General features: G+C 38.7%; 1 protein-coding gene across 1 annotated transcript; it reads right to left on the bottom strand.

Moving 5' to 3' along the window:
* Positions 1-11560: 11560 nt before the first annotated feature.
* On the bottom strand, positions 11561-20403 carry tigara (TP53 induced glycolysis regulatory phosphatase a). The gene is made up of 3 exons (XM_048610500.1): positions 20309-20403; positions 16155-16265; positions 11561-13166 (listed from the first exon to the last, which is right to left on the bottom strand). Exons 1-3 carry the CDS (start codon positions 20393-20395, stop codon positions 12723-12725), a joined length of 642 nt encoding a protein of 213 aa, XP_048466457.1. The 5' UTR covers positions 20396-20403; the 3' UTR covers positions 11561-12722.
* Between the last annotated feature and the right edge of the window lie 2216 nt (positions 20404-22619).

The following is a 22619-nucleotide window of genomic DNA, read 5'->3' as shown; positions in this document are numbered from 1 at the left end:
GAGTTACAAGGTTAGGGTAGGGAGGTAGGTCTGGATGGAATGCTGTTCAGAGGGTTAGCATGGACTTGTTGGGCTGAGTAGCCTGCCTCCACACTGTACAGATTCTATGAATAAGAGGTGACATGAGAGGGAAAAGAACAAGCTACTATGGTCTAGAATGTATAGCCTGAAAGGCTGGTGGAATCAGACACAATAATAACATTCTAAAGGAAATTGTAGAAGTATTTGAATAAAAGTTAAAGGGCTCATAGGAGAGGGATTAATTGGATGAGACTGCAAAGACTGAATTTTGTGTTGTTTCGAACTTATATATCCCATAACCTTTGCTGCCTAAGTGGAATAACCCTAGTTTGTCTAAATTAATTATTGTATTCTATTTCACTTAAACGTCTAAAGAAAAAGACCTCAATGATGACATAACAAGGTGTACAGCTGAATGAACACAGCAGGCCAAGCAGCATCAGAGGAGCAGAATTTAACCAGCCTTCAACTTCATATCAGCACAAAGTGATGAGACAATGTGATGCTCTCCCTTCCTGGATTTGTTACAATATTACATTTTTTTAACATTTATGATTGAACAATGTAATCTCTTCATCATTATAAATTGGTGAATGGCACCTGGTATCATGGTGTGGATGTGATATTGACAGTTAGGATCTTTTACTACAGGTACATTGTTGACCTAGAAATAATTTTAGGTGACTGGCATTGATATTACCCAATATAAAACAAAACAAACAAAGAACTGTGCATGCTGAAAATATGAAGCAGAAACAGAAAGTGGTGGAGAAACTCAGCTGGTATGGCTGCCTCTGTGGAGAGAAAGTAGAGTTAATGTTTCGAGTCTGGTGACCGGTTCTGAAGAAGGGTGCTGGACTCAAGACACTAATTCTGCTTCCTCTCCACTGATGCTGCCAGACCTGCTGAGTTTCTCCAGCACTTTCACCGTTGTTGATATTAGCCACTGTGGCTGATAAGACAACACCATGTGATGTTGAGGTGGTGTCTAAAGGTTACAGGATAGGTATGATATGTTTTATAAACCCAATTACTAATGCCCATACATATATGTATTCACCAAAGATGTAGATTGCCCAGTACCACTTCAATTTATTCTGATCTGGCAATACTACATCATGTATTCTGTGTATCCCATTAATGAGACTCGTGTTACACCGAGTTCCTCATTTTTAGCTAATGCTGCCTCAGTTGTACCCAATTTATTTGCTATTTTTACTGCACTATCACCAATTTAGTCAATTTAATCTTATGATATCTGCGCATAATTACAGTTACTTCCTGGGCAGTCACTGTTACCTTGCACTGTTTCTGACCTGTCATTAGCAGTACCAGTTATAACCACATGATGGCAGGCTTTTCCATCTAATCTTTAAATACCAAATTATGATCAACACATTAAATGTGTTCTCCATCAGTTACATATGTATAAAAGGATCTGTTTCATTAAAATGTTAAATGAAACATATAAGAAATTTATTCACAGTGGCTGTAAATAAAGTTTTCTCACTTGCTTATGGATATGACTGAACAACTAAGTTCAATTTCTAAAACAAGCCCTTATTAGTGAACAGGTTAATGCTAAACGTGCTGCTTGATAGCACTGCCGATGACACCTTCATCATTTTACTGATTTTGAAAATGCTTTCTCAAAATATTCCACTTTCAGAACATCTTCTTTGTAATGAAATGGGCATTTGGATTTTCATGTTACAAAATCGTAGCTGTAACTAAAATGGTCAGTAAGATAGCCAACGAGAAGACTCACCATGTAATTTGGTGTCTAGTTTTGCATCTTGTCTCTGACTAAGTCCCCACCTTTGGCCTGGAAAAGTATGATAAACAACATCACTGTTGGAACTCAGATAGCCAGGGGATGAAGAATAGAACACTGAAACTTAGTCTTTACCTAGTCTTCACGAATCCATTGTTGATTGTCAGAAAAACTCAACTGATTCATGAATACCCTTTAGGGAAGGAAACTGTCAAACTTACGTGGCCTGGCCTACATATGACTCCAGACACATAGGAAAATGGTTGACTCTTAAACTGCCCTCTGGGCAACTAGGGATGGGCAATGAATGCTGGTCTTGCCAGTGATGCCCTCGTCCTATGGATGAATAAAAAAGATTGCTTTACACTTCTTATTAGAGACACGCATTGCATATTGTTTACATCCCATCAAAAACATACCTCTCTTTCAGTCCCATATTATATGTAAGTTCCAATTAATAACCATCAATTAAGTGTAGCACCCTAGCAATAGAAAATTAACAATGCAACTAAACTGAAACACAGGAAGATCTGCTGGGGAAAGGAAATGTTATTGAATTTTGTCAGGCCATTAGTACTGATGTGAATACTTGCGACTCTGTCACAGGCCATAGGAAAATTATTGCTCTGTTTGATCTTGTTTTTTAAGTCAATCACGTGAAGTGGGCATCTCTGGATCTGGGCCGCCAGATCTTTAGATGAGTTGTTGGATTAATAGTCTAGCGACAATACCACTTAGGCTATTGCCTCTCCAATATCAGAGCAAACAGATCTCAGTAAGAGAGAATATGAAATTTATAAATACTGTACAAAGAAGAGGGACAGAGATAGGTAGAAAACCTTCCAGAGATACTGATTAGGATCAACTTAGCTACATAAAATTATACAGATCCAGATAGAAACATTTAAACTAAATACAGAAATGCTCAGGGAAATTGAGATAGTTTGACACTGAGATTCAGGTAGATAGTTGCCTTTGGCAACTGTTGGAGATAACCAATGTTAGCCTTTATTTTATAAATGAAAAGCTGACACAGTACAGAAAATAAAATTGATAGTTTAATAAACAGAGTAGCCTCATAGTCTTCTTGTGAAATATGATAGCACTGAAACTTTGATTTCTATATCTCCTCAGAGCACAGTGCAATCTGTACCAGCATTAGATTATTTGCATAAATAAAAACCGTAGGAACTGTGGACGTTGTAAATCAGAAACAAAAACAGAAATTGCCGGAAAAGCTCAGCAGGATCTGTGAAGAGAAATCAGAGGCAACATTTCGGGTCCGGTGACCCTTTCTCAGAACTTGAGGAGGTTGTTACTGAGACTGGAAGTTCAAAGTGAAGCATTAGCAACCACTTTGTTGTTAATTGGCTGCAAAACATTAACAAAGCATTTGCTGAAGCCCCTTCTCAGAAATCTGTGATAAACTGCAAACCTGTCATTTGTCTATCATTAATTGAACCTAACAGACTTGACATGAAAGGCTTACCACTACCTTCTCAAGGGCAAGTAGGTTGGGCAATCAACGTTGAACAAGCCATCAATGGCCAATCTAAAAAAAAATTACACTGGTATGTTCCAGATCTTTGCCCCTGGATATTTGCTAGCAGGTTCTCTTCTTGCCTTTTGGCACATTTTGTCTGAAAGTTGGATTAGATATTGACAGTTTAAACTTACAAGCCCCACATCAGAGCTTCAGTATATCATCTGGGCAGTTCTGAGAGAATACTCCATTTGTGGAAATGGTGTTGTTTGAATCAGATATTAACACAAGACCCAGTCTGCCCAGGTGAGGTGGATTTTAAAGATCCCCTGATGCTATCCAAAGAAGACCAGGAAATCTTCTGGATGTTTACTGGCTGACATGTTTCCCAATCCAACAGCACAACAAGTTCACCAGTGATACATTTCACTTGTTAATTGTGAGAGTTTGCAGTGTACAAATTGGCAGCTGTGTGTAACCTATATTACAAAAGCAATTGTCATTCAAAGAATAACTATTGGCCCATGAAGAATTTGGAATATCTTAACAATCCCATGACTGTTATCCATCTGCAATGATCATTGTTATAATATTTACAATACAAATCTGTTGCAGCCACATCGTTGCTTTAATAGGTCACAACTTGGCAAAGGGATGGAGGATGAATTTAAAGATATTGTATTATTGCCATATACAGTGTTAGATTCCATCTGAATCATTCTCTATAATGTCTGCAAAATACAGGAAAGACATTATTGTCCATCACAGAGAATTTTAGACTCACTGCAGAGGAAAAGTTTCATTTCTGTCAGTCAGTGTGTTCAAGACAGAAGTTATTAGATTTCAGATACTAAATGACATCAAGGAATGTGGGAATAGCACAGGAATATGGCATTGAGGAAGCTAATCAATCATGATCTAGAACACTGGAGCAAGTTCGAGGGGCTGAATGGCCTACTTTTCTTCCCGTGTTCCTAAATGAACTTTTCAACATTTTGAAGGGAATTGTCAAAACTGATGCAGGCTTTTTTTGTTCATTTCTGTGAAGGAACTCTACAGGGCATTGGTTAAAAATTAAGAAATTAGAACCAAACAGACATCAGGAATATTTTTGTTTAGAGAGGAAGAGTTGCTGCCTCACTATGTTGTGACGTAGATGATATAGTCAAGAGACACTGTAATGTCCTGGGTTTGCGATCAGTGGAGGAGCAATGACTTTCGTTGCAAATCTGAAAACAAATTACAAACTTATCTAGCATGATCCCTGAGGCTAGAAATTGGGTTTGAAGAAGGGAGAATTCCATACAGGCATGAGCTGCAGTAATATTCTTCATTGCTAGTGAAGAAGTCAGATCACAAAATCCGGTGACTGAAAACATTGTTGTCATTCGCATTACCAAATTTGCTGTGCTATATTTGTGAAAGAAGAATTGAAGGAGTTTGATTAAAGGTAGACACTGGAGTTGAAAAATATTATTTACAGTCTACTGCCCCCTTTCTCATCTCTATAAAGGAAGATTGATAGTTACAAGAGGACCACAAAACTTTATTCTGGCTTGAGCTGTCAGCTGCTGCATTTTGCTACCATCTAGTGTTCACATCCAGACCGTACCATGCAAAATGGAGCAATGCCATTTCTCCTGTGAATAAGTGTTGAGCATCAAATGCATTGTAAAAATAGTCAGCACGGATTCCCTAAATATTGGCAATTAATGTCAGCTTATATAAATCTTTATACAAGGTATTTTTTAAAAAAATACAAATGCTAGAAAGAATTTAGAAAGAGAAAACAAATAAATGCTTCAAATGTAATCCTTCATCAGAAATTACAACTGATAGATAAGTGGGCACTCCAACAGAATAGAATTCTTAAACATTTCACTAACAATATAAAATCTGTTCTTCAGAATCTAACCACTGCTCCACCAAATTGTTCACATAGTGAATAAAAACATGTAAATCAGTTAAGGTTAAGATCGAGACCAAATCACTTAAAACAATGAAAGCTACAACTACTGAACAAACTCTTAACTTTATATTACATAGGCATAAAATACAAAACAACCTAACGTTTTATCAGGAAATGAATTGAATTAACCTCCTACAATATAAATTTAGCTGTTATTAATTTTCCTGCCACTCATGCCTAATGAGACATCAATATTACTAATGGTTATAAATGGCAAACTAAAACAGGCGGAAGGCTATGTTTAGATTGTGGAGGAGAACACAACTATTTCAGAGCAGCCTGATCCTGCCTCCAGTTCAACGTAAGCAACCAATAAAATACAAGACTTTTAATGCCATTACTCATTTGTGGATCGCTTAAAGTCCAGTTATATTGTAAAATCAGGTTTGTTAATACAAAAGCAATCCAGTAGCAATCAAAGCATTTAGAGAGAAGTTAGAAAGATTCAAAAAGTTACTAGAAAAAGACTGACAAGGAGCATAATGGCAAATAATAAAAAGTGCTTTAAATTTTATAATAGTATATTAATTTATAAATAGATAAAATGCAAGAAAGAATGCAAATAGAGAAGCAAAGTGAATATTTTTATGCAGAGTAAGAATATGAACTGTAAGAAATAGGATTTTTAAGAATATTATAGAATAAACAGACATAATATTGTGAAAACCTGACCCAAATGCATGTGCTTTTTGTTTCCTTCGTTTCTACAGAAAAGACATTCTTAGAAATCAGGGACTGAGGTGATTTTCACATTCTTGATGGGTACCAGGGAGTCTCCTGCGCCCTGAGTATCCTTTCTTGTATACAAGTGTCTAGTGATGGCTAGCAACAGGATCTCAGCATGTGATAGCTAAAAGTTAACTTTCAGCTAAAGTGACAATAGAGAGAGGTGATCATCCTGACATCTTGGAAACCTGGTTAGAATTGTTCAAGCAAGACATTGCCACCGGGTCACCTCCCAGCTTTTGGAAATAAAGTATAATAATGCATGCTTGGAGGTAGGGAGGCAGTCCTCAAGGCAGCTGCCTTCTGAAGATGGATAAAGACCAGGCTTTTTCTAACAGGAAGTTAGAACATCCTAATATTTAGGCAACTGAGCAGAACGCAACTGCTACCAGCTACAGAGATCAACAGACTCTGCATCACCTATTCATTCATCCTCTAGAATCAATAATCACTATAACTTTCAAAAGGACGATTGGTAGCAAGCTTCTCCTAATCATTCCTACTGTAAGGAAAGCGTCAAAGAGACTTTGAATTGTTTTCTTTGTCCTTGCTTGGAATGTTTGTCATTTGAGAGTTGAGAGAAGAGGGTCTAGCAGGGGAACTGCATTTTGCCTCCATGGACACAGCACCTAGTCTATCAAAGTTGATTTTGCCTGGAGACCTATGGAATGCTGGCTTTAAGAAGGACATTAGCATTTGCTTGACAGTCTTCCCACTGAATACAGAGAATGTGAGGAAAGTATTGCTAATGGAGTTTCTTTATTGCTCTTATTTGTTATACAGATGCACAGCTCAGTTCACACTGCCGTCCCTCAATTCAAGGATGAATTTTAATCAGAGATAGTAGGAACTGCAGATGCTGGAGAATCTGAGACAATAAGGTGCAGAGCTGGATGAACACAGCAGGCCAAGCAGCATCATAGGAGCAGGAAGGCTGACGTTTCGGGCCTAGACACTTGAAAACGTGATGCAGCTCAAATGGGCTAGTTGCTAATTTGAACAACAGGTAGAAAGTTCCTCCCAGTCATTAATGTCAATGCTGTTGCACTTCAAGGACAGCTTCAGAATATCTCTGAAGCATTTTTTTTTAATCTTACCCTGAACTTTGGAGGATTGAGAAAACAGGACCTGGCAGGGGAGATGTTTTTCAGTCAATTGAAAGCAGAGTCCAATATGCTGTAGTTGCTTTACAGCAGTCCAGCCTGACTTGTACAGCTGGCTTCAAGATGGACAATATTTTAAGCTCACACTTACTCCTCCCACTAACCCAGAAAATGCAACAGGAGCATTGCAGGTGGACTTTCTCTGGCACTCTGTGCCCCTGATACGCAGACCATGGCCCACTGCGCTATAGGATTGTTGTGATGAAAACTGCTGTGTAATCAAGAACTTTTGTCGACTTAGAATATAGAACAGTACAGTACAGGAACAGGCCATTCAGCCCATGATGTCTGTGCCACCCATGATGCTATTCTAAACTAATCCCATCTGCCTGCACATGGTCCATATCCATCTATTCCCTGCCTGTTCATGTGTCTGTCTAAATGCCTCCTAAAATTTGCTATTAGATCTGCTTCTACCACCTACCCTGGCAGCACATCCCAGGTACCTACTATGTTCTGCATAAAAAAAACTTGCCTTGCACATTTCCTTAAACATTTCCCCCTCACCTTAAACCTATGCTCCCTCGTATTTGATATTTCCACTTTGGTAAAAAGACTCTGAGTACTCATCCTATCCATGCCTCTCAAAATTTTATATACTTCTATCAGGTCATCCCTTATCCTCTGACACTCTAATGAAAACAAACCAAGTTTGTCCAACCTCTCTTTATAATTAATACACTCCAATCAGGACAACATCCTGGTAAACCTCTGCTTTATCCTCTCGAAAGCCTTCACAATCTTCCTATAATGTGGTGACCAGAACCGCACACAGTACTCCAAATGCGGCCTGACCAAAGTCTTATACAGTTGTAATATGACTTGCCGACTTTTGTACTCAATGTCCCAACCAATGTAGGCAAGCATGCCATATGCCTTCTTTACCAGCTTATCCACTTGCATTGACATGTGTGGACTTCAAGATCTCTCCGTATATTGGTTCTGCTAAGGGTCCTGCCAATCACACTATACATTCCTCTTACCTTTGACCTCCCAAAATGCATCACCTCACATTTGTCCCAATTAAATTCCATTTGCCATTTCTCCACCCAACTTTCAAGCTGATCTATATCCTGCTGCATCCTTTGATATTCTTCCTCACTATCCACAACTCAATTTTTGCGTCACAAGCAAAAACAAAGTTGCTGGAAAAGATCAGCAGGTCTGGCAGCATCTGTGAAGAAAAAATCCAAGTTAACATTTCAGGTCCGATGACCCTTCCTCAGAACTGATGGTGGCTGGGAAAATGTCAGTTTATATGCAGAAAAAAGGGACGGGGATGGGGTAGGGAGTAAACGATAGGATAAAGCCTAAAGAGAGAGAAGAGCAGTTGGATAGACATAGATCTGATAACAATCAGGCTGGGAGGGTGAATAGTTGTTAATGGGGACTGTTAGTGACTAACAACAGGGGGTGTGTAGTGGCAGGCTATGTGGTAACAAGGCCTGGTGTGTGGGTTAGGGGGCTGGGACATGGGAGAGTTTAGGCCTTAAAATTATTGAATTTGATATTGAGTCTGGAGGGTTGCAGGGTCCCCAGGCGGAAAATGAGGTGTTGTTCTTCCAGCTTGCGTTGAGGTTCGCTGGAACACTGCAGCAAGACAGAGCCAAGAGGTGTTGGCCAGGAAACAGGGTGGTACATTAAAGTGGCAGGCAACAGGTAGTTCAGGGTCTTTTTTGCGAGCAGAACGTAGATTTCTGCGAAGCGGTCACCCAGTCTACGCTTTGTTTCCCCAACGTAGCGGAGTCCACATTGTGAGCAGCGAATGCAGACTAGATTCTGGGAAGTGCAGGTGAAGTGTTGCTTCACCTGGAAGGTATGTTTGGGCCCTTGTATACTGGGGAGAGAGGAGGTAAATGTTGCATCTTCGCCGCTGACAGGGGAAGGTGCCATAGGGCTTTGGAGGGGTGTTGGGGGTGACGGAAGTGTGGACCAGGGTGTCCCGGAGGGAACGGTCCCTGGGGAAGGTGGACAAGGGAGGGGAGTGGAATATGTACCTGGTGGTGACCTCTCACTGGAGGTGGTGGAAATGGCATCTGATATGGATGCTGGTGGGGTCCAAATCATTTATATTTTACAAACAACAGAGGTCCCAATGCAGAACACCACTGGTCACAGATTTCTAGTCGGAAAAGCACCCTCCACAACTACCCTCTGTCTTCTATAGCCAAGCCAAATTTGTATCCAACTTGCCAACTTACCATGGATTCTATGCAATTTGATCTTCTGGACCAGCCTACTATGTTTAATGCTTTAGTAAAGTCTAACAAGTAGACAACATCCACTGCTTTACTCTCATCAATCATCTTTGTCACTTTTTCAAAAAAACTCAATCAAGATTGTGAGACAAGACTTCCCCTGTATAAAGCCATGCTGGTTATGCTTAAAAAATCCACTCTTCTCCAAATGCAAGTAAATCCAGTCCCTAAGAATCTTTTCCAATAATTTCCTTATCACTGATGTAAAGCTCCCCGGCATAAAATTTCCTGCTGCACTTCTTGAACAAAGGGACCTTGCCACTAGTTAAAAAGGAAACAAGGATCTCTGTTAAGGACCCAATCACTTCCCATGCATCCTTCAGTATCATGGAATAGATCCCATCAGGCCCTGAGGACTTATCTACCTTAATGATTTCAAGCCATCCAACACTGCCTCCTTCTTAGTGTTAACATGCCTTAGAGTATCAACAAACTTCTCACTAAACTTACTATCATCCATGTCTTTCTTCTTGATGAATACTATGTAAAGTACTCATTAAGGATGGCACCCACTTCCTCTGGTTTCACACAAAATTTCTTCATTTGTCTTTGAGTGGACTTACCCTTTTCATAGTTACCCACTTGCTGCTAAATTACACATAAAATGCCTTGGGATCCTCCTTAATCCTGGTTACCAACGATATTTCATGGCATCTTCTAGGCCCCCTAATTTATTTTTTAAGTTATGTTTTGCTTCCTTCATACTCAAGGGTCCTGTTTGATTTCTGTTTCCAAAACCTTATAAAGGCTTCCTTTTTCTTTTTAACTGAACTTATACCTCTCATCATCAAAGGTTCCTGAATCTTGCCATCCCTATCTTTCATCTTCACAGGAACACTGGTCCTGAACTCTAGTCAACTGGCTTTTAGAAGTCTCCCACATGTCACGTGAGGATTTACCTTCAAACAGCTGCCCCACGTCAATTTTTCTTGTGCATACCTAATAACTGTTGTAATTAGCCATCTCCCAATTTAGCACTATCACCCAAGTACCAGTCTTATCCTTTTCCATAAATATCTTAAAACTTAAAAGAATTCTGATCACTTCCCAAAATGCTCCCCCATTGAAACTTTGATCATCTGGCCAGGCTCATTCCCCACAAGGTCTAAAATGGCCACTTCCCTAATTGGACCATCTACATTTTGTTTCAAGAATCCATTCAGGATGCACCTAACAAATTTGACTTGAGAAAGTCTTTATTGTTAAACACAAACTGTTGTAGTTCAAAGAAGGCTGATCTGGTATAGCCTATCTGATCTTTAGATCTCCTCATAGATAGTAGTGTTTTGAAAGTTATGAAGTATTCACTGTATTCCAGAGTCTTCCCTTCAACATATATAGAACATGGAATATTTGGTTATCAGGTTGATATATGACTTTTGTTTTAGTAACATTCAAGTCCAAGCCATTTTTATTTTATTCAGAACTGAAGAAATTCAAAGTGGTTTGCAAACATGAAGCAGTGCTGTCAACAACAATGCAGCCATCTGCAAACTGTCAGTTAATGATTATAGTGGTCAGTTTAGTTTTGGAATAGAGGTGACAGAGCTTTCTATCGAGGCAGTATTTTGTACTGACCCAAGAGGCTCTTGATGTGTGATGAGGTGAATAACCAATGTCAGGTGAATTGTAAATAGTATTGGAGCTATCACACAACCTTGCTTGATTCCAGTCCAAATGTTGAAGGTGCCTCAGATCTACCACTTAAGGCTGTTGTAATTATTCAGTCATAAAACAATTGCAGGACTGTGATGAAATTCTTGGACATCCATATCGTTCAAGTACAACTCACAAGCACCCAATCTTCTCCATTTTTGAAGTCAGGTCTTCTGCTAGTGTCCCTATATCATGTCTCAATTAACCACGTGGACCTTACAGCTCAGAAACCCAATTTATCACTACAAATATAAACACATGTTCCAAACTTTTCTCAGACTCCTTAGCATTTGATCTGTTCCATCTCTACCACTTCTGAACTACACTGTATAACAGTCCAACTTGTCTCTCCTAGGCCTCTGAGAACCTAGGTTTCTTCTTGTTAATATTCCATGCTGGTATTCATCTCTGTCAAATTAATTTAAACCCACATGGACAGAATTAGTTCCACTTCCCTGCAAGGTCTCAGCTTAGATACAGGACATAAGGTAAAAGAAAATCAAACCATAATATGACACACTGTATTTTATTCTTCTCTCCATTGTAACATACATAAATATCTGAAGTTTTATTGATCAATCTCAGTTTAATCAAATATTCATTTGTAACAAATGTATTCATTTTATATTAACATAGCACAAGGTAAACAGCTTGATGCAGCTATATGTTCAAGTTTTCCATCAGTGGTGACAGCCCCTCTCAAGGTGCTTAAAATCTTTCAATTATATGCTTAGTAATGTCACTGGCATACAAGTCTTATTATGTACTACTAGTTTTTAAACATTGCACACAATAACTACAGCATTTTTGTACAGGACTCTTCCACTGTGCCGAATTTATCACAGAGTTAACCAGTAGCTGTAGTCTTCAAACAAACAATTAAGAATACATTCCCTCAGTCAGGAAATTAAATGACAATGCGTGATACAATATTTTTAGCCATTAAAGCAGGTGGAGAATATTTTTAATTGATGCAATATGAAAGAAAATATCAATAATTTATTTTAGAAAATAAATTAAAGTTTTGTTGCACTATTTTAATATACCAGAGTAAAAATTTAAAAAAGGCTAAAATGAGAGAAATGCTGGGAATATTAAGCAGGTCAGGAAGCATCTGTGCAGACAGGAAAAGTTAAGATTTATCCAGATGACCTTTTGTCAGCACTGGAAAAGCAGGAAACGCAACCTTATTTTCAAATTGCAGCTAATGACAATTCTGCTACTCACAATTACGTTACCTCTAGATTCTTGTTTCTTTACTTGGCCTGTACCATTTCCTTTTATCTTGCACAATCATGCCTTAAGGCATTTAATCTTTCCCACCATCCTCCCTCTCAGAACTCATACCTTTTATTCTTTCCTACATCCCACTTTCTGCCATTGTACTTGCTTAGAATCTGCTATATATTTTTAGTTTTAAATTCAAGGTCTGAGGATAAAAAAAAATTCAAATCTGAAAGATTTTTGTTCACTCTCCACAGGTGCTGCCTGACTTGTTGAGTGTGGCCAGCATATTCAGATTTCCAGCATCTGCTCTATTGTGCATTTGTCCTAAACAAGTTAATATGGATTTAATCCAAACCGAATCTGTATATTGGCAAATAATTTTACAACTAAAGTGCCTGAAAAAAAATAAATTATCACTGAGGGCTCAGACTAAAAATACATCCTGTCAAACACCAATGTCTTCAAGGTGGCTACAATCGTACAGATAATCACAAACTATCTGAGGAGAAGAGTCGGCAATCTGATCAAAAGTGACAACAAAACTGCTTATTCCTGCATTTGGACAGACAGAAAAGGCCTTGGACTGGTCAAAAGATACTGGTAAAGGACATTTCAGATCCTTGACAAAATAGCTAACCCACTGTAGCATAAATCCACCATGACTGACGATGAGTACCGTGGCTATCAGATCTTCAGCCTTGTGCGAAATGCTATTATTTATGTCACAACTGCTGGAATCCACACTGTTGAGATGTTTGAGTGAACTGTGCAAGTCTCCAGAATATTCAGCCACGGTATCAATACGATCTGGTACAGTGTTGCCTTTCTCTGCACGTTGCATAAGGTGGTTACATAAATAATTGAAAAACTCCTTTGCTCGAGCCTGAACCTGCAAAACAAACAGCACATCATTCAAATACATAGCAGAAACATTTTCTACTATTTGACCATCACCAAAACTAACTCACCATTATTGCTTTGATAGACCCAAAATTGAGACTACGTCTCTTAGCAATTGTAGCAAAGCAATAATCAAAACATATTTTGGTGGTAAGGAACAGCCAGGGAACTACAGACCGGTGAGCCTGATACCAGTGGTGGGCAAATTGTTGGAGGGGAGTCTGAGGGACATGTTTTACATGTATTTGGAAAAGCAAGGACTGATTAGGGATAGTCAGCATAGCTTTGTGCATGGGAAACAGTGTCTCACTAACTTGATTGAGTTTTTTGAAGAAGTAATGAAGAGGATTGATGAAGGCAAAGCAGTGGCTGTTGTTTATATGGACATTCAGTAAGGTGTTCCACAAGGTTCTGCATGTTAACAAAGTGAGATCGCATGGAATACAGGGAGAACTAGCCATTTGGATATATAACTGGTTTGAAGGCAGGAGACAGAGGGCAGTGGTACAGGAATGCTTTTCAGATTGGAGGCCTGTGACTTGCAGTGTGCCATAAGGATCAGTGCTGGATCCACTGCTCTTCATCATTTATATAAATGATTTGGATAGGAACATAGGAGGTATAGGTAGTAAGTTTGCAGATGACACCAAAATTGGTGGTATAGTGGACAGTGAAGAAGTTTACTTCAGAGTACAGCGGGACCTTGATCAGATGGGCCAATGGGCCAAGGAGTGGCAGTTTAGATAAGGGTGAGGTGCTGCATTTTGGTAGGGCAAATCAGAACAGGACTTATAAACTTAATGGTAATCTCCTGGGAAGTGTTGCCAAACAAAGATACCTTGGAGTGCACGTGCATAGTTTGTTGAAAATGGCATTGCAGGTAGACAGGGTAGTGGAGGTGGTGTGTGGCATGCTTGCCTTTATTGGTCAGTGCATTGAGCATAAGAGGTGGGAGGTCATGTTGCTGCTGTACAGGTCATTGGTTAGGCCACTTTTGGAATACTGCATTCAGTTCTGCTGCTATAGGAAAGATGTTATGAAACTTGTACGAGTTCAGAAAAGATTTGCAAGGATTTTGCCAGGTTTAGAGGGTTTGAACTACAGGGGGAGGCTGACTAGGCTGGGGCTATTTTCCCTGGAGTGTCGGAGGCTGAGGGGTGACCTTATAGATTTTTATCAAATCATGAGGGGTATGAATAGGGTGAATACCAAGGTCTTTTCCTTGGGGTGGGGGAGTACAAACCTACAGGGCATAGGTTTAAGTTGAGAGGGGAAAGATTTAAAAGGGACCTAAGGGGCAACTTCTTCACAGTGAGAGTGGTGCATGTTTGGAATGAACTGCCAGAGGAAGTAGAGGAGGCTAGTAAAATTACAACACTGAATGGGCATTTGGATGGGTATAATGAATAGGAAGGGTTTAGAGGGATATGAGCCAAATGGTGGCAAATGAGACTAGATTAATTTAGGATATCTGGTTGGCATGGATGAGTTGAACTGAAGGGTCTGTTCCATGCTACACATCTCTATGACTCTATATAATATCTTTCAATTTTCTGGTTATTTAGTTTAGGCATAATTATATTCATAGACTGCTATTAACTTAAAATTTGAACTACGCACATCTGCGAATGTATATTCAATTCAGTAGCTCGGGTTACTGATTGGCAGAATTTTTTCTTCATATCAGTTTGAACAACTGAACGTTAGCATATTTAAGGTAGGGAATCTTATGTAACGTAATACTGACTTCCAATTATTGAGGTCAGCAAAAACTTAACATGCAAATGTTAAAATAGGAATAGAGAACCCTCTGATTTGAGGTAGCAGTTTTAAAGGGTGGCAAATTGAAACTCAAACAACCATTTAAACCTTCCTTCTCACCAGGATCAAAATCAGAATAAAAAGCGTATGTCCATCCAGTTGGCACTCATTGCTCATTCATACAATCCACACTGACCAGGGTTGGAGTATTCTGACATCACCTATAATCTTGCTTTAAACCACTTTTGCAAAATGTGTTTAAAAAAAATCCTTTTGCTACAGAAGAATGACCATGCAATCCAATAGCTTTTAATTTTCTCACAAGCACAGCATAAGGTGATGGGTTTGATGTCATATGAAAATCATCAAAAGTAAAACTAGTAAAGGTTCTTACTGGAGTTTTCATTCATTTGCAATCTTACATGAAGCCAAAATCTCTCATATTTCTTATGAAACTGAAATCCAGCCTGAGGCATACATACAAATAGAAATAAAATTGTACGGTAATGTTGGTGATCACAGGATATCTCAGAAATGCTCTGCAATGATGAAGTGTAATCACTGCTGCAAAACATACAGAAACAAAACAGTTTGCACACTGCAATATCCCATGAACAGCAATGGGGTATAACCAGAAAATCTATTTCTGTGATGCAAGGTGAGGGAATGAATATCAGCCAGGAAATTGAGAAGTCATTGCTCCTCTTATTAACTGCCATAGGACTTTTTTACATTTACACAAGCAGGTAGATAGCTCTCAGATTAAAGTTTCAATTAAAAGATGCCACCTTTAACAGTCCAACACTGAGCAATCAACCTAAATTATATACTCAAGCATAAAGTAGAACTTGAACCCAAAACCTTTGATCCAGTGGCAAGAGTAATACTAAGCAAAGGCTGAATATAATAGGTCTCAGACAAAGCTTAACAAATACAATGCCTAACAGAAAGTGGAACAGAGAGATATATAAAGTGATCAAGTCCAATATTGCACTTCTTAGCAATACAAACACATCTTGCAGATCCATTAATTAATTCTCACTTCTCAACTAATTCGATGACTAATGGGCAAATTAAACTTTAAATAATTCCGAATCAATTTTAGGTGCATAGCCTACATGAATTTGATCAAAATTCTAATCCAAATCTGTGGGGTTTAATAGGTCTGTTCTAAATTAGGGATCCACCACATCTGTTCAATCAATCAATGACTTACTTCGTCCACAGTCTCTGCTCCTGGAGGAGTAAAAGCAGGGCACCTCTGCCCTGCAGCTTTTGCCAATGCTCTTAATTCGCTTAATGGTTTTCCTTCAACAATTCCATATTTCTAGGAACAAAAATAGGATTAAAGTTGTAAATATGTGCTGTAATGTAAAATTGAAAAATTTATAATGCACTTATCTTATTAACAATTGAATATTGCACTTTTGCTTTTGAAGAAATAGGACATCTAAATTAATGACTTCTTTTTACAAGTTCACTTTTTAGAAGTACATAGCCTCGTAATTTTTTTCAATTCGGCCTTTCCCATTATTAATTCCTTTGTCCACAGTAATGTGAACTACCTATGTACACTAACATCCTAAAATCACATCTTCCCAACTGAACAGCAAAGCGCTGCAGGAGAGCACTCCCTTTAAATCCAGAGTAGGAACTAATGACAATTGCAGAAACAGGAGCAGCAAGAGGCAGGCTTGCATAGTGACATCACAGCACGAAGAGTCACATCAGGTAAATATATTGGTAGGCTATTAATTTTTATTTAAGCTGAATTATACTAACCATAAATGAATACTAGATCGATTAACTCAAAAATGAAATCTGCCAAATTTTTTGCCCACTCACAACCAGTATATATGTCATCCTCATCGCATGCCTTTCATTATTTTTGTGTCTTTCCGCTAGTTACAGCTTGCCATCCTCAAAATAGCTCCTTTATCCCAACTCTCAACTAGTGCCAATCCTCTATACATCTTGTGTACTATGCCTCAACAGCATGCGCTCTTATTTTATTCTGTACCACACATCAAGCTACCTTATCAAACACCTTTTAAAAAATCTAGTATTAAGGATGTAGAAATCACTGCCCGAGTCTGGTAGAAGCAGATTCAATTATAGTCTTCAAAAACTTTGATGGCGACCGGTGGGACAATGAGACTCACCAAGTTGCTCTTGCGGAGAGCCAGCGCAGATATAAACAGCCACCTTCTGTGGTCTTAATATGCCGTGATTCTACTGGTCCTCTAGTGCTTCAGCTTTGCACCTCCTCAGTCTTCAGTCTGTACTGAAAATAATATACCTACACCGGAACTAACTTTACTTAATTGCTTCCCAAACTGTATCAAGCTTTGCACATAATACTTAAAAAAAGGACAGAATCTATTACTTCAAAATGGAGACTGAATTATGTCGAAAGGTCTTGTCTCAATGATCTCCCATACCCTAGCATTGCTTTCACTTTACTCAAACATTATACCCAGTTTACCTTTTGTGCAATACCATGGAGATTAAATGGCATTCAATAAACAAGAGTACATTACCATAAGCTGTAAGTTCGAGTGCTCATAGAAAAACCCAGGCTTTCCACAGAAAATCTGCATAAACTCATTGTAATTCGACACAAGCTGTTGTCTGTATGATCAAAAACCTTTACAGTAATACCATTTTACTACAGTTAACGAATCATTTATTCAGTATTTATAAAGTCAAGTGTTAGAATGACTATCCTTTGGCATATTGTCTATGCTACAGAGGCAGTTGTGCCAATCTCAAAAATCCAGTAAAGAATACTCATGGATCAAAAACTGAATTTATATATATTCAATAGATACTTCATCAGGGTTTCTAGGAAAGTTACTTACCTGCAGCACAGATGTTAGGAATGCTATTTGCATTTTATTTAAAATAAACTTACAAAGTGCAATATACAACACACTGTCAGAAACAAAGTTTGTGTAGATTTTCGATATAACAAGGTGTAGAGCTGGATGAACACAGCAGGCCAAGCAGCATCATAGGAGCAGGAAGGCCAACGTTTCGGGCCTAGACCCTCCATTTCTGATGGAGGGTCTAGGCCCGAAACGTCAGCCTTCCTGCTCGGCCTGCTGGGTTCATCCAGCTCTACACCTTGTTATCTCAGATTTTCCAGCATCTGCAGTTCCTACTATCTCTTGTGTAGATTTTTGCCTGGTTAAGTATAAACTTAAATGGCCACTACATGTTGATTTTCTCGTAATTTGCTCAGCATAGAAATCAATTCCAAAAATCGCTAAAGTTTTTGTATAATTTAGTATAACGCAGCAGACTGCATAACATTATGAATCATTTGAAAACTGCCTTTCAATAGCACTGCAATATAACAATGTAGGTACAAAGTAAAAGATTTCTTCCAATTTCAAATTAGTTTCAGGTTTTGCTTGCTTTTACTTGTAGTGAAAGGAGAATGCTTTTTGTTAGATTAATTAATATTGGCACGTATAAATTCAGTATAAAAGGAATCAAACAGAGAAATTATATTTACCAAAAACTGAAAATTACATTTCGCAGCTCAGGAATATTGATGTAGATAAATCTATATTAGAAAAGTAACACGCAGAAGCCTGAAATGTTCAAATATTTTAATTACTTAATGTTAAAAATTAATGTGATGATTTCATAAGATATCACCTGAACAGAAAGTACCATTCAGGATCTTGTATCTGAACTGCCCTACTTCATCCCATCAAGAGTGAAGAGCAACCAATTGCATTTATATACTTTAATGTTGAAAAACATCCCATGACACTTCAGAGTATTGTAATAAACACATTTTGACAATGAACCATGTAACAGGATCAGGCCAAATAACCAAAAACCTGGTTAAAGAAATAGGTTTCAAAAGAATTTCAAAAAAGATAATATGAATTTGGAAACGTTTAGAGGGAGAATTCCGGAGCTTAGGGTTTAAATAACTAAAGACACGATGACCAAAGACAAGACAACCAAGAATGATGTAATGAAAATTATGAATGCATCACGCCAGAATTAAATTAATGCAGTGTTTTTGGCTGATTGTATGGTAGAGGAAGTTACGGAGATAGTGAGGGGAAGGTTTGTGGAGGGATTTTAATACAAAGATGAGAATTCTAAACTTGATGTGTTGCTCACGTGAGAGGAAGTAATAAGTGATTGGGGTGGTATGTGTTATGAAATAAAACTGCAGAGCTTCAATTGAGCTACAGTTTAAGAGGGCAGAGGATGAGAGGAACAATCCAGAAACCATTAAAGTAATTGAGTTTAATGGCAATAAAAAGCATGGATGAGAATTCCAGAAGCAGATACACTGAAGCAAGAGTAGAGGCAGGCCATTTCAGAGGTAGACTTAGTTTATAACAAAGAATTGTAGCTCAAAAACTAGCCTGTAGAATTATTATAGCCTGACTCATATTTCATCAACTGATAAGAAATGTAGAACAAAGTTACTTTCACTCATTCCGTTCAAATGAAAATTTAAAATTTTCTTTTTTTTGGAGGGGGGAGGAGGAGCAGTGCAGTGGTAAAGAAGTAAAGCCACTAGACCAGATTTATCAACTTCGGCCAAATTTTGCTAAATTTCAAAATAGCCATCTCCCAATTGGATAATTTAAAGATTATAAGATAGGATCAAAGAGAAGTAGCTTTCCAGACCAACTGGTGTAATTGCTCAAAAATGCATCACCTTTCCCACTGCAGCAAGTGGCTGTTTAAATTCAGTATTCTGATCTCAGCAATTCTGCTTGCCAATAGCTGTTATTCTGTGATAGGAATCCATGTCTTTTTAAATCTGTTGTCTTAATTAGGTCAATCTCACTCATTAAGTTCACATACCTTCCACTTTTTTTTTTAAAACTTTAGATACAAATGTCTGTCTATCTGAACTTCAATTGTCACCTGAACAACTTAAGTTAAACTTTGCTGAATTATTCTTGTAAAGTATTGGCTATGTTCTCGGAGTCTACAGGCCCCATCACGTCAAGTTAGGTGCCTTGACTGAGTTCATTAAAACAGAGTTTGTAAAACGAACAGGAATAATATCAAGTTACAGGGAAGGGAATTGCAATAGTAAACAGAAAAAGCAAGGTTATGAGATTTCAGTAGCTGGACTGTGTCCTCCTGTGAAGCCTGTTTTTTTTTTCTTTTTTTTTTTGAGTGTCCCAGGATTATTTCACTTTGTTGTGGCTTTATCTTCCAGCTACATAAATACACTGAGCTTAAGCAGGACATAACTCAATAGATTGCATATATTGTGAAATTGAAATAATCTCATGTTTTTGAAATCACTTGTCAATATAGTTAAACTTTTTGTTAATGACAGACTGTAATGTTTTATATGTATTTATGTTTAGTACTTACTCTTTCTCGAAGCTTTGGATCACAAATTATTTCAAGTTTATGCCCACAAATGTTTTCTGATACAATAGCAGATGCAGTCTGAAACATACAGGATTGTGTTTACAAACAACAAAAATGCAGTGCATTATTAGCAAGTAAAACCAACTTGTGGAAAAGTTACATTGTTTATTATTGTAACAAGAGTGTTCTAAATAATTGGTTTGCATATACAGTAAAACTATTGTTTTGCCAGAAATAAAAACACAGCAAATTCCTTTTTGATGGCAAGTTCAGTTTTCCAAGAACTGTTGACGCACATCAGAAGCTGCTCTTATCTAGTATTCACTTTGTGTCACCATTATCGATGAATAGCTTCTGAACCATATGCTTTCGAACTTGCATAACAAGCTTTACGGCACTTTATTCACTCCCAGGATATTGGACTTGCTGGTGAAATGAGAATTTATTGTCTGCATCTAAACTGCCTACAAGATGTGGGTTCTGTGCTACCTTCTCCAATTCTGAAGCCTTTGATCATAGAATAGAATCCCTACAGCGTGGAAACAGGCCATTCGGCCCAGCAAGTCCACACTGCCCCTCTGAACAGCATCCCACCCAGACCCATTCCACATGTCTAACCCACCTAAACCTAAACATCCCTGGGCACTATGGGCAATTTAGCATAGCCGATCCACCTACCCTGCACATCTTTGGACTGGGGGAGGAAACGGGAGCAAACCCACGCAGACGCAGGGAGAATGTGCAAACTCCACACAGACAGTCGCCCGAGGCTGGTATCGAACCTGGGTCCCTGGTGCTGAGAGGCAGCAGTGGTAACCACTGGGCCAACATGCCGTGTGAAGGGTTTGAAGCAAACCCAGCTACGTGTTTTCCCAACTCCAGGATGAAATCTGGCCTATAAGGTCACCATTTGAAACAAGAGAGATACTGCAGTTGAGTAGTTTATGTGGATTTCAGTCAGTGCAGCGCAGCTGATGTAGCTTATATGGATTTCAGGAAAGCTTTAGACAAGGTCCGACATGGGATGCTAATAAAGAAGGCAAAAGTACATAGGATTCAGATTAACTTGGTAAGATGGATCCAAAATTGGCTTAGTGATAGGAGACAAAGGGTGGTGGTAGAAGTTGTTTGTGTGATTGGAGACCAGTATCCAGAGGCGTATCAAAGGGATCACTGCTGGGTCTCTTATTATTCATGACACAAATGATATAGATAAGAATATGCGGGGGGTGGTGTGTACATGATATTGAAGTCTGAGGAATGACATGAAGATTGGCTGGGTGGTTATTAGTGAGGAAGGTGTGGACAGGTTGGTCACATGGGGAGTGACCAATGTAATTTAACCCTGAAAAGTGTGAAGCTTGTACTTTGGAAGAAGAATCTAGACAAGGGAGTACTCAATGAATAGAAGTACACTAGGACGCTCAGAGGAACTGGGGGATCTTGGGGTGCTGATCCACAGATCCATGAAGGCAGCAGGACACGTTAATAGGATGGTTAAGGCAGCATACAGGATACTTGCCTTGTGGCATAGCTGATAGGAGGAAGGAGGTTATGTTGGAGCATTGTGTACAGTTCTGATCACCACACTATAGGAAGCATGTGATTGCACTGAAGGGGATGCAGAGGAGATTCATCCGGAAGTGCCTGGGATTTTAGCTACGATGAGAGTTTGATTTGACGCAGGTTGTATTCTTTACAGCAGAAAAGGCTGAGGAAAGGACCTGATTGAGGTGCAGAAGATTATGAGGGGCATGGACAAAGTAGATAGGTAGCTGTTCTTCTCTTTAGATGAAGAGTTAATACTGAGGTACATAATTTTAGGGTGAAGGGCAGAAGGTTTATAGGGAATTTGAGGAAATGTTCACCCAGAGGGGGATGGAAATCTGGAATGCACGACCTGGGAAAGTAGCAGAGGCAGGAAACCTCAACCTTTAAAAAAGGTATGTGAATGAGCACTTGAAATGCCACATCACCCAACACTAGGGGCCATGTGCCGAAAAGTGGGATTAGTGTAGATAGGTCAGGGCAGAATTGATGGACCCAAAGGCCTCTTCTGTGCTGTATGACTCTGTGATTCATGTTCTCAAGTTCTGAAAAAGATTCCACATACATTTCTAGATGCTGAAGGTGTTCTTATTACAGTAGCTGCAGTTTTAACATTTCAAGGTTCAATAACTTACTTTCCTGAAACAGTTAATACTGTAATTAGCCAATTTCCTAACATGTTGCATTTTAGTCTAATTTATAATACAGTAATGGCTATAAAATTAACAACTTCTTGAAACAGAAAGAAAGTAAAACACACCTG

This window comes from Rhincodon typus, chromosome 22 (assembly GCF_021869965.1).
Source record: "Rhincodon typus isolate 14 chromosome 22, sRhiTyp1.1, whole genome shotgun sequence".
Lineage (NCBI taxonomy): Eukaryota > Metazoa > Chordata > Chondrichthyes > Orectolobiformes > Rhincodontidae > Rhincodon > Rhincodon typus.
The sequence above is the reverse complement of the archived record's forward strand: the minus strand, read 5'-3'. Positions and strand labels throughout refer to the sequence as shown.